The 16,827-nt window shown below is 47.2% G+C and overlaps 1 protein-coding gene across 50 annotated transcripts in view; it reads left to right on the top strand.

The window, feature by feature from the left end:
* The window catches only part of epb41l2 (erythrocyte membrane protein band 4.1 like 2), a 94,724-nt gene that overhangs the window by 67,977 nt on the left and 9,920 nt on the right, over positions 1 to 16,827 (top strand). For 19 of the 50 annotated variants that reach the window (XM_090232656.1, XM_090232649.1, XM_090232657.1 and 16 more), the window contains 10 exons: positions 1,597 to 1,672; positions 2,928 to 3,146; positions 3,423 to 3,510; positions 4,663 to 4,815; positions 5,135 to 5,232; positions 7,219 to 7,391; positions 10,045 to 10,139; positions 13,057 to 13,110; positions 13,230 to 13,262; positions 15,410 to 15,568. In XM_090232656.1, the coding sequence (XP_090088782.1) occupies positions 1,597 to 1,672; positions 2,928 to 3,146; positions 3,423 to 3,510; positions 4,663 to 4,815; positions 5,135 to 5,232; positions 7,219 to 7,391; positions 10,045 to 10,139; positions 13,057 to 13,110; positions 13,230 to 13,262; positions 15,410 to 15,568 (1,148 nt within the window). Of the gene's footprint in view, positions 1 to 1,596; positions 1,673 to 2,927; positions 3,147 to 3,422; positions 3,511 to 4,662; positions 4,816 to 5,134; positions 5,233 to 7,218; positions 7,392 to 10,044; positions 10,140 to 11,482; positions 13,111 to 13,229; positions 13,894 to 15,409; positions 15,569 to 16,827 lie in introns of all 50 variants that reach the window. The other 31 variants (XM_090232659.1, XM_090232654.1, XM_090232661.1 and 28 more) reach the window with 4 other exon arrangements.

The raw sequence follows: 16,827 nt of genomic DNA, 5'->3' as shown, positions 1-16,827 counted from the left end.
ACCTCTCTCGCTCTCCGCTAGTGGTTGCTAGGTGACAGCCAGCCCTAGCCTAATGCTGACGAAGCTTTAGGCATCGCCACATCAAGCCAGTGGTCTATGACTGGACACGCGCGCGCGCACGCACGCACAGAAATGAGGCGATAGTGTGTATCAGCACTGCTCATCCTGTCTCATCTCACATGGCGCTCTCGAATCGTTGATAACAGGAAGTGGTAGGTAAACATGGAGCCTTGCAAAAGGATCTTAAGCCCATCTGACCCCAACACCAAGTAGTCTCTCTACTTGTAGGCTACTACTAGAAAGTACGTTACTTACGTAAAAGTTACTCCGTGTCATGATTAAGTGTCAAGGATTTGAGTTAGAATTGTTTTATTAACCCATCCACCACCCCCTTCTTTGGAGCACACGTCTTTTTTTTTGGTACAGACTTTTGTTTTGATCCATGTATATACATATCACACTTTACATATACATTTTCCATACATGGTACTTTTCTAAACAGCGGTCACAACAATAATTCATGACCGAAACATGAGCTCTTTAATCCCACCTCACAGCCACTCTCAGCCCATCACAACTATCACCGTAGACCACCCTGTTTGGTGTGTGCCATATGTTTTGCAATTGTGACGTGAAGTTGATTTGAGAGTTGCTGAACGGGTTTTTCTGAAATGTACTGTGTTCTCCGCTAGCTGGTTGAACCTAAATCCAGCCTTTTTCTACTGATTTTTAAATCCCCTCAGTGTGTCCAATGATGAATACCCAAAACAGAGTGTGAGCGGTATGTTGAAAGGCCCTGTTTCTGTTCTGCTATTTTTGATGAGTCTCTTTGTGCCACGGTACAGCACCAAATCAAAATTCCTCTCACCAGGTCTTTCCAGGCTTGACAAAACTCCACTTCAAAGAGAAGACCCCAATTGTATACTCCTCACGGCATCTCTCCTTTTCAAAACCCATTGGAGGAGAAGACCGAGGTCCCGCCCCTCTGACCTTCTCCTCCAATGTGTTTTGAAAAGGAGACGAGGAGAGAGGAATGCCAGGAGTATGCAATTCAGATCTTCACAAAGCCTCTCCTCACGGGTCTTAGCTGTTGTGTAATTGCGTGCAGCTGCTACATCCTTCCCAGTGTGTCATCTTGTTCTCTTTCTATCTCTCTGCCCGTCTCTTTTTCCTCTCCTTCTTTCCCCCCGCTCTCTGATTCCCTCTTCTCCACCACTATACATACATGCACGCACGCACACACACACACACCTACCTACCTTACGATGAGCACAGCTGTTGGGGCTGTGCCACTTCTTTTAGCAGAGTGTGTGTTCTAAGCACATCTGGTTCTTAGCACATCTGGCCCGGCATGCCGCCATCGCTTGTTTTTCTTTGTTGGTTATTTTACACTAAATGCATAATTATCCTTCCTCTACATACAAACGCTCACCCAAATGAATCAGCTGGAGTCGGTTCGTCTTTGTTTGAACACACGCGGCCTGGACTTATGGCTTAGAAATAATGATCACATGTTATGACGATATAGATCAAGTATTTCCTTTCACTCTTTTGATCAGATGAGACCCTGTTTTTTTTTCTGTTCCGTTTCCACAGATGCCACCTGGCAGTTTGCGTTCAATGTCAAGTTCTACCCCCCTGATCCATCCCAGCTGACCGAGGATATTACCAGGTATAATACTGTCCCTTTCATCAGGAAACAAAGAGGTCAAACAGCCATGACACACACACACACACCACATCTGTTTAGTCCCCACTCCTTCAATTGTACATTTTGAATGTTTGGCTTTATTGTGTTAGTCATAAAGCAAAGAAAATGGATCTGCCCAGTCGCGCAAACAAATCATGTTTTTATACCACACAGATGGCCCGGAGCAGTCTCAAACCTACAGTCTGTTAATACTTTGCATTCACACTATTTGGACATCTTTCCAGAGTATTTTGTACACAGGCTTTATGAGGGAAATGTAAATACATGTACTGTTATGGTATGTACAGTACATGCTATTGATTTTCAGACAGCATGCCCATACAGAATGTACATGCAGAATGTAGCTAAACACACACACACACACACAAGCAAGCACTGTTATTCAATGTACAACTGGTCTGTATAACCTAGTCCAGATCCAGTAAAGGCAAGTCCGTTGCTGTACAGTAGTTTTACACTGCAGTAGCAACTGGTTGATGAGGTCAGAAGAGCAGAACACTGAGGGGGGAGGGAACGGTGGGCATCCACTGAGCGTTCAATGTCTTTGTGTGTGTGTGTGTGTCCCTAGCTTCCCAGTGTCTAATCATTCCCTGATCCGAGCCCTCAGCCGGTGCACTCCCATCACTGAGCCGCTGCCTAAACTAGCGTAGAAATGCCCTCTTTGATCTGCTCCCGTCAAAAGGTTGCAGTAATATCCAGTGCAGTGGAGCGGTCTTCAGCCTCCAGAGTTTAGTTTCAGTACAGCCCCAGGGCCAAGGTCACAGGCAGTATGCTATTTCTGCATCTCTGAGTCTGCAGGCTGCACACCGTGAGGGGGGGGGGGGGAGTTTTGCGTGCGTGCAGATGGTTGCCCTCCGTTGCCTGTGACGTTGGCCCTGGGGCTGTACTGAAACTAAACTCTGCAGGCTGAAGACCACTGCACTGAATATGGCTGCAACCTTTTGCTATTTCTGTATGGTATTTCTGCTTCTCTGCAGGCTGCTGCACTACTGTAACGTACAGGAAAACGCCCCCCTCCCACCATCTAACCCACAGGTTTCACATGCGTGTTGTGTCAGAACTGAAGTAGTGGGCTAGTGTCATGAGAAATGTACAGACCAGAATTACAACCTGTGGTTCATGCCTCAATGTGGTTATGGACTGTGACTCTCTCCCTCCACCCCTCCTCCTCCTCCTCGTCGTCCCATCTCTCTCTTTTCTCTCCGTCTCCCTGTAGATATCTCCTGTGCCTTCAGCTCCGACAGGACATAGTGTCGGGGCGTCTGCCCTGCTCCTTCGTCACCCACTCCCTGCTGGGTTCCTACGCCCTGCAGGCCGAGCTGGGAGACCATGACTCCGGCGAGCACCGCCTCGATTACATCAGCGACTTCCAGTTCGCCCCCTCACAGACAAAGGAGATGGAGGAGAAGGTGGTGGAGCTCCACAAAACTCACAGGTCAGGGCCGTTTGGGGCAAAGTGACAATGACACTGTGTCATAGTTTTAGGGGAGATTAAATATTATAGCTAAAAGGGAACTCTTTAAAACCTAGGACTGGGGAGAGACACCTGTGTAGAAATTAGTTGGAAATGACCCATGGACTTTACAGGTACTGTGATCATTATCATACTTTGAATTCCCGTTTTCAGGACCTGCCACTTCAGATCATTCACTTGAACTCTTCACCTCGGTGTTTGTTTACAATAGATTGTTTGTTTTGTCTACTTTTCTAGAGGGATGACTCCTGCTCAAGCAGATGCCCAGTTCTTAGAAAACGCTAAGAAGTTGTCGATGTACGGTGTGGATCTCCACCACGCCAAGGTGCCTAGCTGCCACACAAAGTGGTTTTGAAATGTCCAATTCAACCAGAAATTATGTTTGAGAAATAATTCCTGTATTTATTTTGGGGGAAATGTGAGGAAAAAAATTTTTTAGGTTTGTAAAATGCCCTGCGATGAGAAAATGTGAAGCTGATGGCGGTAAGAAAGGTGAATGAACTGTAAGCTGTAGTGTGGATATCCTCTGCACAAGGAGGCATAGCTTGCTGGTCAGTATTCGAACTTAGTCATTAGTCCCAGGAACTGTTCTACTATGCTCCATTCGTTGTGTATAGAGGTCTGGAAGAAACGCCTGTGAGAGCACACAGGACTCAGGGAGGCTCCTTTGATGTGGTGTGCATTGAGGGGAAGAGAGGGCGCCGGAAAACAGAAAGCCAAAGCATTTCAAGTGGAAAAGAGAGCCGGCCCTACCACCGCGTCAGCTGTACAAACACATGTGGTGGATTGGAGCCGGAGCTCTTTTCACTGGGCCATCGACATGGGAACAGCCCCGTGGAATGAACCCTTGTCTCTCCACGTGGACTCGACATGGGTTGAAAATACTCAGAGAAATATTTGGTCCAGAGAGGGAGAAAGGGAATGAGAGGGAGAGCGATAAGGTGGGAGAGAAGGATCAGTGACCTCTTAGTACATATCCCAACCGTCAGTGAGAAAAGTACATGTCAGGCCCACATGTCCTCTCACTCGCTCATGCTATCTTACTTTCTCTGTGGGCAGGGAATGCAGGTCATGTGGAAAAGCATGCCAAGGCCATGCGGAGTGAGAGGGTTTGGTTAAAAGCCATGCATTGGCATCTAATAGTTGCCATGCCCATCGGCGGGGATGGATTTTCCTCATTTTACCGTTGAATACACAAATCAATAGTCACTCTGTATCTATCCATACAGCCGGACTTTAAAAGGCCCTTTATGGCGTCATGCAAGCTTGATAACAACGTTACCATTGAGTTGTGATGGGATGATTGAATATCCAGCCTTTTAGTTGTATGTTATATCAAATAATTCCATTGTGCTCCTTGGCGAAATCTGAGACTGTTGTCTGTTCTCTCCTTGTTGTCTATACTGCATACTTGACTGTGTTTTCTCTTCATTGTACTTTGTTGAACTGTTGCTTTGGCTGGTGTCTTTGTCTGCAGGACTCTGAGGGAGTGGACATCATGTTGGGAGTGTGTGCCAACGGCTTGCTGATCTACAAAGACCGACTCCGGATAAACCGCTTTGCCTGGCCCAAAATCCTCAAGATTTCCTACAAACGCAGCAACTTCTATATCAAAATCAGGCCGGGAGAGGTACGGAACAGCACCGCCCTCAGAGGAAAACACTAGACATTTCCACATTTTGGAGTTGTCCTTTTCGAAAGCCCACTCGAGAGAGCAGCCGTAGGAAGCAGACTCCTTCATTGAGCCAAATACTGACAGTGTTAGGAGATGGTTTGATTGTACAGAGGGAAATACTGACATTTAGATATTTCTTTCTTAACGCCCATTCAAACTAGTCTTGGAGGTGGGGGCGTTGGGTCCATATCTCTGTCTTTTGTAGCGCGTATGTTTTCTAACTAAGCTAGTCTCTAGTACTCAGGGGAACTCACGTCTATACTCTGCTTTCCAGACAGAGCAGTTTGAGAGCTCTGTGGGCTTCAAGCTGCCCAACCACCGCGCTGCCAAGAGGGTCTGGAAGGTCTGTGTGGAGAATCACACCTTCTTCAGGTAACACTCACTGTCAGCATCCATGTCAACAACCCCTACATTTCTGTTGAACTTAATCCTGTTCACCTCTAACTCACTGCATCAGACTTGAAAAGATGTCTGAACTAGGAAGAGCTAGTGTGTCAGGTCCTTTGAAGTCTGTTGTTTTTGAATGATTGCACCATTTGTTAAAATGTTCTGTTCCACCTTTTACATCCATCTACAGGCCCTTTCTAACCTGTTGACTCTGTGAAATGCGTGTCTAAGCTAACACAGACAGTCGGAGCCCATGTCAAACCACAGTGGAGCATGTTAAATTGCATTTCCCCCCCCACAGTCTGAAGTGTGTACCAACTGGAGTGTGTAATTGGCCAGTCTCTAGGGAGCACTAAGTTCCTCCGAGTCTTCCTGTCCAGTGCAAAGAGATGGAGCACAGTGGAGTGGAGCGAGGCCATTGTGCACTTATTTGTTTAAGCAGCTTCTCCGTCCGAGGCCTAAAGCCATGGCCATTATCATGCGCTTAAACTGTCTTCTTAGCGTCCGCTCTGCAGGGATGTATCATTAAGGAAGGAACTGTCCCACACTGGGGATTAAGAATGAGCAAACATTTAATATCCTTTAGGAAAGCAGAGTCCCTCAGACCCACTGATAGAGATGTCTTTCAACCGTGAAACCCCAACTTCTCGCTCCCAGATCAGCCCGTCCCTTGGGGGTTCATCTGTCTTGACGTCATTTTAAACGCAACGCCCTATGGTTGGAATCACCCCAGCAACACATTACGTTAAATAAATCCCACCTGCGGCGCCTTGCATTGTTTGACAGTTTGTAAGAGGAGTGTCGGCCCATGGCAAATTGGAACCAGATTCGCCATGGAGATCCTCGGCTGTTTAATCGAGCTATGTTGTTCTTGGCACAGATGACAAGGAGGGGAGCCACAGCCTCAACAAATGCAAAGCAAAAAAAAATGCTCGCTGCCTTCTACTCAACCACTAATAGCCAAAGCCCAATAGCACCTCTCTCCTCTATGATTCAGATCCTCTGTGTGCTAAATCAACTCCTAATAATGACTCTCCTTAAACTGCCATCTGCTTAATGGTCTTGTACACTGATATCAATACCAATGAGAGCTTTAATCAGCCCGGTCAATATCGGTTTGGGCCAAAGAACTTGGCCGAAGAGCTTGATCAAATAGCGGCTTCTTTTGGACTCTGTTGTGAAGGCATGATGTCATGTCAGACCCAGGCCCTGGCTGTGCTGGGATGGAGAAGTCGTGCCGGGGATGCTGAGATCATGATGGAATCTACAGAGACCCTGACACACCAGCAGCACGCCCAGGGCCAGTGTGTTTGAATGGAGTTGAAATCAGCTCTGACCTGCACGCCCCTGTGTTTAAACAACAGACCGCCGCCCCAATGTGCCTGTAGAAGAGCAGAGAGCAATTGCCTCACTTTATGGACGCCACTGTGGCTAAACCTGACACCACTAGGACGACGCCAGAGACATCTGATTTAAGGGGCTCTGCGAAGTGAATGTCGCCATAGGAGATTAAGGATAGGGGCAGGGAGGTTTGCGACCAGCCCTCCCCCACTCCCACCTCTCCCGATAATATTTAGTCCCAAACACAACTGTGACTCAGAGCAGAGCCAGCTAAGGGGAATAAGAGACAGCTAAATGTTCGGCGCCCTTTACAGCTGTGTTTACTTACGGTCACTGACAAACAATGAGACTGTTGAATGGATCCCTTATACCTGCGTCTTCATGACTCATCCTTAGCCTTAGCCTCTGTGTGTAAATAGAGAGGTTATGTTTATCACTTTGGCTTCAGCGGTGGTCCCAGTTTACTGGCATGAAATAGAGTACTAGGCTTTCTTCCAATGAAAAATCTATCTACTCTCACAGTCTTCCAGTAAACTGAAATACGTTTTGCATACTGCCACTAAACTGGATATGAAAAAGTTTTGTTTTCAGAATAGTATTGATCTTATTTTGGTCCTATTCTCGCTCTAGGTTGATGACTCCAGAAGCACCCATTAAAGCCAAGTTTCTCACGCTGGGCTCCAAGTTCCGATACAGTGGGCGGACCCAGGCCCAGACACGACAGGCCAGCACCCTCATCGACAGGCCGGCACCCTACTTCGAGCGCACCTCCAGCAAGCGTATCTCACGAAGCCTGGATGGAGGTAGGCCGTGGCACTAGACAAACACACACACATTTGGGATGCCATATTACTATGCCCACTACTAAACTACAGGCTCCGCTGAGTCAGTCCATAGCTATCTCTGCAGGAGGAGTGGAGAGTGTTACTCGGTGGAATATGGCCTCTACACCCGGCCTTCACAAGCAGTAAGTCTCTTTGTGTGACCATCAGGGAGCTCTCATTCAGTCCGCTCAAGGCAAACGGCGTAGGGGGACGTCACAGAACCACCTCCCCCGGCCTCGTCATCAAAGAGATATTTAGAGAAACTGCTGGGGAAACACTCCAAACCGGAGAGGGAGCGAAGGAGGGAACGTAACAAAGGACCCGCAAGGTCAGAGGAAAACCATTACAGTGAGACGTACAAAAAGAAACACAACCCTGTTCAGATGTCTCTGTATGACCGCAGTCCTCAACATGCCCCAGCATGCCTTCTGTTTCGCCTCGATCAATTGTTAACCTTTAGAGCACACTAACACCATCCTCCTAGTTTGTTCAAACCGTCTCGTCTAAAGTGTTTAGAGCGGAGCCAGTGTCCTATACGGGGTCAGCCAGTGAGTGTGTGTGTGTAGCTAGCTGTATGCATGACTTCCTCCCCATCATGGGCATTTGGTTAGATATGGGAAATGACTCCAACATCTGTTTCCCTTTGTTTGGGAATGACTGGGGATGAATCCGGACTCATTCGTCTTGACCAGGGGATTTCAAAAGTGTTTCAATGGCTGGACTGTATACGTGACACTATACATTTACCACGGGAAAGAAACCGTGCCAGTAAAGCAATTGCACGCATGAAGGATGTTGTCAGTCATTAGGCCTATTTTCAACCATTGAAAGCGTTCTAGAACTTGCTCTGAGCAAAACTTAGTGTCCAGTTGATTTGGGGAATTAGACTGAAATGCAGTAGTACTGGACTGTAGCCTGCAAGCAGGCTGCCATGAAGATTAAATGCAGGTGATGCTGTAGCTGAAAGTGTTGTTGTAATTAAACCCGGGAATCTAAGCTTGAACATGTACCGGTGGTTCCTGTGACAGATCGAATAGCGTGTAATATTGACCCATCTGCATTTTGCTTCCCACTACATCAGCACTAATCCAGGAGGAGAGTGCTAGCTCGACAAACATGAATCGCCAAATGAATGTTGGTTACTCAATACTCTACGTTGCCGTGAGTAGCCTACAACGATTGAATGAGGCGAGGGCTTTTTGCCCTTCTTCCTCCCTCTGTCTAGCTTGAAGATCTGAAGGTACTAGGATAACTAAATCAAATATCCCAAATACCCAGAGTGCACCAGGGCTATTCGTTATTAAAGGGTTACTCTACTCTACTCAGTCCAGCTGTGGGCTAACCTGGCCTGCTCTGGAATCTCCATTCTTTGCTTCCTTCCCTCCTTTCCACTCCTGTATGTAGGTCCTCTCTGAGGAGCCTCTTGATCGTTCACCATCAATGCTCTATACTATTAATTCCCTCTAGCCCCGCCGTAGTAGAGGCGATCAAGAGAAGAGACGTCGGGAACCATTTGTTCTCTGTCTGGCCAGCTGTGGAGTCTTCTCTGTGCTCTGATTGAGACAAAGATCTGGCCCCTGATTAGGGCCCCCAGACCCAGTAAGCCCCCAGAGCTTTAGAGAGGGTCACAGCTGGTATGGGACCGGGACTGGGATTCTGAACGAGGCGGCGCTAGCTGAGGAGAATTTGGTTCTGGTTTCTGGAGCAATTATTCTCTCTTTCCCCAACACATGGCACAACAATACAGGGAGTGGCGGCTGTGCTGTGGGTGGCATGGTCGGTTACAGATGATAACAGGTTCCATATCACACCGCCACCATATCAAACCCTCACAACTAAATCTCAAGAATCCATGAACGGACCTCTCAGTGTGTGTGTGTGTGTGTGTGTGTGTGTGTGTGTGTGTGTGTGTGTGTGTGTGTGTGTGTTGGCACTACTAAATCCACTACTGTACACTACTGCTATTCATGACATGTCAATTACTGTAGTTTCACATAGATCTAGCTTGCTGTGTCATTTTTCTCTGAGCTCTTTTCATCTGAATAGCTATTGGAAGTAGGCCTATACTATAGCTAAAACAAATAGCCATGTCTGGTATGTACTATGAATCTGTGCAATCATGGTCTTCTTTCATATGAACCAGATTAAACTGTGCTCTGTGGTTAGAGTGCCCTCTGCTGGCCAGGTGTTGACTTTAGGACTTCCAGGGACTTCATGATATGTATTGTGATTCTCACGATTCTATATGTGTTGCGGTTTGATACTGCCATTTTATTAAATGCGATTTGATGTTCCAAACATATTGCTCAGCATATGTCTGCTGCAGAGAGGTGAGAGAGCCATGAGACAATTAGTTTTCATTAGTCCTCGATAAAAAAAAGGGCTGAAAACATGTTGGGTCTATATTTATTTATTTAGTATTTTTTTAAAGATGGAGAACAGCAGGTTTAGCTAACGCTACCTAACAAAACATAACGATATTGTGATGTGACTGTCGATTTTGTATTTTTATCACGAGTTGACATTAGAATTGATGTGCTGAGCTGAATATCATTCGGAAGTATGCGTAAATGAATGGAGAATATAGTTGTTATATAAAGCTGTGTGTGTTGTCTCCTCTGTGCCCCTCTAGCTCCAATGATTAACGTGACCGAGGCCCAGGAGTCAGCCCCCACCTCTGGGGAGAACGGCAGGGAGCCTGGCCTGGAACTCTCCTCTGACTCCAAGGTGAGAGAGGAGGCAGGGGGATGTTCACACTCGGTCTCTCCTCTCTCTCTAGGTAGAATGAGACATCCCGTTGTTGGACCGGGACTGAATTGTCTGTCTGTTCCTAATCCCATTTGTCTCAAAGAAATTCCCTCAAGGTTTCACTACAGGGGAACTCAATTCATTGTATGTCTACTGTCTAGCTTAGAATAACTAGCCTATTGTTCTGTTCGTTAGATTGTATGTAAACCAACCAGTATAGTGACTTAATCTTTGTGTATTTGGTTTTGTCACGTTCCCCGCCCCTCCTCAAAAGATCTACTGTGTAATGTGTTTCTTTGCGTTTTGACAAATCTACCGAACAAACCCCAACATTCAGCCCAGTAGTCAAAACAACAGCCGCTGGAGCAGTGTATAGTTTAATTGAATTAGCTGGAGCTATAGGATGCCATTCTGAACTGTCTGCTCCGTGCCCCTGCTAGTTCCTATTGGAAGAGTTTAAGACTGGCTTGACATTTGGTAGCTGTATAAAGGATCTTATTCAGTCTTACAGTGAGTTGGCCATGAAAGCCATGTATTCAGTTCGTTATGTAACCTGTGGTACTGAGCGCAAAGAATTCAGAGGCTCATCTCTTCTGTGATAAAGCCCAGTTCATTGGGCACACTGTCTTAGTTGTACTAGGGGTAATGTATCCCGATAGGACCATGGGACCCCCCCCTTTGCAAATGTGATTATTAATCGAGACTCCACTAAGTGGATTTTTGTCCGGCAGATGTTGTCCTGCCATGGCAGGGTAGATGTATGGTTCTCAGGAAGTGAACATGTTGTTAAGAGGACAGAGCTCCAAGTAATTTGAGTTTTGAATTTGATTTGAATGAGGACAACCGGAGTACGACGGTGCTCTAACTCGATCTCAAACACCTTCCTGTTTTTGGGTTTCTTCCCCCCCGTTATCTCTTCTGACTTCAGTCTGCGTCTCTGTCCACTAATGATGCCAGCTCTAATCCTGTTGTACAGTTGTAGAATGTGATTGACCTCCCTCACACCCCACCCGCCCTCTTTCTCCAGCACCCCCTGACCCCTGACCTTTTCCACTGCCCCCTCTCTGTGACCTCTCGTCTGCACCCCTGACTTGACATGTCTCACTGACTAATAGTGTGTTTCTCTCTCTCCCCCTCTCCTCTCTTTTCCTGTGCACTCTATCCTGTTACTGTTTTATAATTTCTCACACACATTTATTTAATTTTATGGGTTGTGATTTTGCTTGCGTTTCCCCTACTGGCCCCTCCCTGCATGGTGTCTACATGTGGACTGCTCTCTTTCTCTCTCTGCGGCGGGGAAACGATGGTCCCTCACTGTGCAGTCTATCTTCATGTTCCCCCTGTCCTTCTCCTCCTCCTCCTCAATCTCATCCCTTCCTCCCATCCTGGACACCATCTCTGAGCTGGACGTTCTGTCCGACATCTCGGAGGACGGGGACAGGGACTACCCGGGTATCTGGGACCCTGATTGTACCCAGCAGCAGCATGCAGACAGCTTGGCTGCAGCAGAGCAGTACCATCACCAGCCTCTAGAGGCCTCTCCTCCCCCCTCCCCCCTGGCCTGTAGCTCAGAGCCCCAGGAAGGGTCACCTGCCCAGGCCAAGGCTGCCGCTCAATCCAGGCTGGGCCTCTCCCTGCTAGGCATGTTGACGGGCCTGCGCCTGGGCCTCCTTCCCTTCTCTCTGCTGGATGAGGACGGCTACCTCTGCTTTCCCAGTCTGCCCCAGGACTGTGCTGCCTGCTTGGTCCCCGCGGGGTTGCAGCGCTTCCTGCCCCTCTCCTCCCCCTCCCTGGTGCCCTCCTTCATGTTCATCTTGGCTGTGCTGCTGTCTGCCTCCCAGTCCCTGGCTCTGGCCTTCCTCTTGGCCCTGCCCCTGGCCTTGTCGCTGTGCTATCTGGAGCCCAAGGCGCCCGCCCCCGTGGCCAGGCTCTGCTCAGACAAAAACACTGACACACACACTTCCCTGCTGCAGGAAGAGCTGTGTGACCAGCTGTGTGACCCTGCTGCCTAAAGACCGCTACGACACTTTACGCCAACGCAGCGACGGCGCGTCGTTCTCTACGTACTTCTACACACTATTTTGTGCGGGTCAAATTTTGGAACGAATCGCATACGACGCTCCGTCACTTTGTTTGCGTAGGGTGTGTAGGGGCCTTAAGTGGCACCATGTCACTACCTCACCTCCGTGTTCTGCACTCCCTCCCTGTTATGTTTCTCTCTCCGTTTTCCTTCTCCAAACCCTTGATTTTCTGTGTAAAATGACCAAATTGAATTGTAATCTTTCGCCAATCTCCAGAGATCTTAAATTAGAAATCATATTGTACTAGTATTGGCTGCTCTGTCATGAATCCTTTTTGTTAAATGAATAAGAGGAAAAGGATACCTTGTACAACTTTTTAGTGTTGTAAAATGATAAATTCCTGTCATCATCCGTTTGGCTGGAAATGTTGATAAACCGCTAGATGTGTGAATATGTTCAGTATATGTCTGTTATCAAGCTACTTTTGGCCTATAAGGACGTTATTGCAGCGTTTCACTCCCTGCCCCTGTCCTGATCAGTGTTATTATAGTTGCCATTTAATATGCCAGAGTTTCTCACAATTTTTTGAAAACAGTAAAAAAAAAAACAACACACGGTAGAAAATACACAAAAAACTTCAAATCAGCTCTACACAGAAACAAGACCAGACCGCCGCCCAGTATCCCAGCCAAGGCCAGCATGTGCACCCCCCCCTCCGTCCAATCATGCCTTACTCTCATGTGGGCGGAACCTGGCTGCTCCTCCCTCAATCACATGACATCGCACCTTTATGTGGTGCTGCTGGGAATCGGCCTTTCCCATCATCCATTTCACCTTCTCTTTCTCCCAACAAAAACCATTCCCACTACATGCAGGTAGAGGAGGAGCCTAGCGAAGGGGCGGCGGCCACACCTACTGAGGGCACTGAGGTCTGTGAGGGCCCGTTGTACTGCACCTTTTTAAGATGATTTATAATACCATTTATACAGAGCGGTATGGGCAGTGCAGGTGTCAAACTAACATGTCCTTTTCTCCTTGGCACTCGTAGATGAAAGGAGATGAGCCAGACTTCTCCCAACAGGTTGATTTGATTGGTTGTTTGATGGTGTATTTGTCTGTAAATCAGCTGGGGTTTTCCACATCCTCTCTGCGCCTCATTTTGTAGCCTGGGTTTGACTTTTGCTGCAGGAATGTATGTTTTGTTGTTGATATCTTTTTTCTTTTTTGTGCTGGTGCCACTGTGATCTGGGATGTATTTGGTGCGTTTTATTTCCGTGGGGAAAAGGAGTACAACACACTGCTGTCCAACCACGCGCCACCAAAGCTGCACATACTACGGTTTAGGACATTGTTCCGGATAGGCTTGCCTTAGCTGCAGCATTCTAAGGGTTAACACCCAAGTGAGCTCCACATTGTGAGGACTAAGTGTTCTCTTATGTCCACATTTTAGTATTAGAGTTGATCACTACACAGCTACGGTGAAGTGTGGTTTGGAGAGGGTCCAGTGTGCTTGTGGCCCTGTCCCCACAGCCTCTGTACTGGATCTGTCCTCTGACTGCACAGGTTTTCACCTCTGGCTGCATTTTATTTACTCTTTATTTATTTTTTTTGCACAAAATGCCTCATGTCTTCATTTTTTGATTCCACAGAGCGGAAGGTTGAGAGTGCAGGGGGAAAATATATATGTCAGACATAGCAATTTAATGTTGGAGGTTGGTATGACTATGATGACTATTGGCGCCTAACTAAAGGGAATCAAAGCCCAAGCCTGTGTCCTCTTGGCTCCTGTCCCAGGCTGACTACTCCAGTCTACCTCTCACTCTCAGGCTCTGTGTGTGTGATTGTGTGTGTTTGAACACCAATGCATGATTCTGCATGAGGGATGGGGATTGGATGCATGTCTGACCCAACAGGGTTTGGTGTTTAGTGGGGTGAGGGTGGCCGCTGATTACCGGCCTATTTTTGAGTCTATTCTTTTTTTTTGTGAACATATTATTTAGTATTTCCCGGTGATATCCGACTAATATTGTTTCCCTAACCCATTTAGGGATTTTCCTGCTTTGGTTGGCTTGATTTGAGTTTTGAATTTGTAATGGTACAATAACAAACTAAACCTGCCCCCAAAACGTGGAACTGCCATGATGCCTTATGCCATGTAATTACTAGACTGTCTTTTTACGCTATTAAACGTAAATAAACTACACTTTTATCATGACCTTCCCTTACCGGGGTCATGATAGGAGAAATGACCTGGAATAACCTCATGGAGTGTAGATAATGAGAACAGTATTTCAAACCTTCTGGAGTATGCTGAATGAAAACATTCAAAAAATATATGTAAATGTATTTCAAGTGAAGCCACACTCTGTCACGTATCACCATGGCAACAGCATGTGCTTTATGCCATGTATAAATGTACACCTGTCGAAATGTGACGACGAGACACATTTAAAGCGAAACCCTTGTTCAACGGTGTCAAAGGGAAAATTGGTTCCTCTGATTGGGTTCCATTGGCAGTTCCATGTTTTTGTCGTTCACGTTGTAGGCTACTACTGAACTAAAGGGTTAAACTCTTGACAAAAGCCTCACCTCACTGATGCCTCTCTCTCATCACAACCTTTGATCAGTGTGGATGTTTTCTACATCCTCCAATTCTCTAAAAGGGCTCACAATGACTTGAAATCGGACTGCTTTTAATTGGATATCGTTATCCGTTAGAGTGAGGTTACGATTGGGACGGTGTGTGGCCATTATTTCTTAGTTTCACGAAATACAGTGAAGAAAGGGTGCCACTACCAGCCTGTACATTCTGTGGAATGATAGCGCCTCCTGGTGGCTCATAAGGAAATGCCCTCATTACTTGGAGCTAGGTCTCCTTGGCCAAACTAGGCTCATAATTTTAATATTTGTATTAATATTTACGGATCCCCTACAGGTTTGTAATTAAGCCATATGAAAGTTCACATGTTCAAAAAAGATGTATTTTATTTATTTATTTGAGCCAACTGTGAGGTAGGAAACAACGACAAACGCCTATAATTCTGAATGCAGTCACAAATGGTACACCCATACACACACTAAAACTAGCCATACACGGGCAATCAGTGAGGCTTGGCGTCCATCCTGTTACTGTCATTGTTTCCAGACTAATGTAGCTGTTGTCCATTGTTGTTGTCCCCTCTCCTCACCCCCCACCATGGCTGTGTGGCGTCCTCCTGGCACCACTAGGACCTGGATAAGACTCAGGAGGATGTTTTGAAACATCAGGCTAGCATTAGCGAGTTAAAGCGCAGTTTTATGGAGGCCACCCCTGAGCCGCGTCCCAGTCAGTGGGAAAAGCGCCTCACAGCCAGCCCGGCTACCAGCCTGCGTCTGCAGGCCCAAGGGGTACGTGTCCAGCCGTGTCCTACCGCCAGTCCTCCTGTCCCGCCAGCCTGCCTGCATGTCCTCTACTCTCCTCCTCGTCTCCACCTCTCTCCGATCTGTCTCTAGCCTGCCGGGAGGCCCTGACTCCGCCCTCCTTCCCCTGGTTCTGGCTCTCTTGATGTTGTATTATGATGTGACAGTTGGGATGTAGAAGCAACACCATTCCTCCTCCCTCTCTCTGTGGTCCTAATTCCACTCAGCAACCCCCCCCCCCCCCCCCCCTCTGCTGCTATCCTGAACAGATGGGTAGACCACTCTCTAAGAACAACACCTGTCAGTCCTCTACACGTCACTAGAGTATACTGCTCTCTCTCTCGTGCTCTGTCTCTCTCTCTCTCCCTCACCTCCCTCTGACTGTTAAGTGGATTTAATGATATTACCCATAATCCCAACTGTCACACAGGGGGCCTCTGTGGGCTCTTCTGTCTGCCTGTAAATGCCATTCTTCTTTTGTCAGCCAATGGCTGAGCCAGCTCCTCTTCTCCCTCAGCCAATGGCTGGCTGAGTTTATCTCATTACTGTTGCTGTTCTGAACGGTCAGCCTCCGATCGGATTAGTTCTCTGGCTGACTGTCCACGTCTTAAGCACTCTGATCTCTGTATTTCTGTCCTGAGCCGTAGATGCACGTTATGTCAGACTGCACCACCCAATGTTCTTCCGCTCTTGTGTTTTTCTGCGCTCCTCAAGTTTTGCCCTGTCTATTATGTTTGATGATGCACAGTGTAAGCAGTTTTATTTGCCCACTGTTATTGGTACTTTCCCAGGGCTGTCCAAAGTGTGCTTTTCTTTCTTTGAGCTGCAAATTTCACTGCTGAATTTCACAACTCTGTGCTTACTGCACTTTGTGCGTGTGTGTAACCGCTTCTCCTCCTTTCAGCTGGACAAGCCTGACTTTTGAGTTCCTACTTCACGTGGCTCCTCTTGTGATTCTCCCACCCTGTGTTTCAGACCTGTGTTTGGCTGTGTTGAGTGGTGTACTGCATGCCTGCCTCTCACTCGTCACTCTTGTCACTCTCTCTACACCCGACAAGCAGGTGATAGTGTTCACACACAGGCCTTGGGTCTGGTCCTGGACCTGTGTGATAAACAGTGTGTGTGTGTGTGTTGTCTGTGTTACCGACATGTGCTGCCTCATTCCTAGAACGCACACCTCCAACATCCCTGTCTCAAAACTGCACTCAATCACTCAGCCACTGTATAGTTTTAAGGGCACTTCTATA

This window comes from Oncorhynchus mykiss, chromosome 4, assembly GCF_057628025.1.
Source record: "Oncorhynchus mykiss isolate SJ-2025 chromosome 4, ASM5762802v1, whole genome shotgun sequence".
Taxonomy (NCBI): Eukaryota; Metazoa; Chordata; class Actinopteri; order Salmoniformes; family Salmonidae; genus Oncorhynchus; species Oncorhynchus mykiss.
The sequence above is the reverse complement of the archived record's forward strand: the minus strand, read 5'-3'. Positions and strand labels throughout refer to the sequence as shown.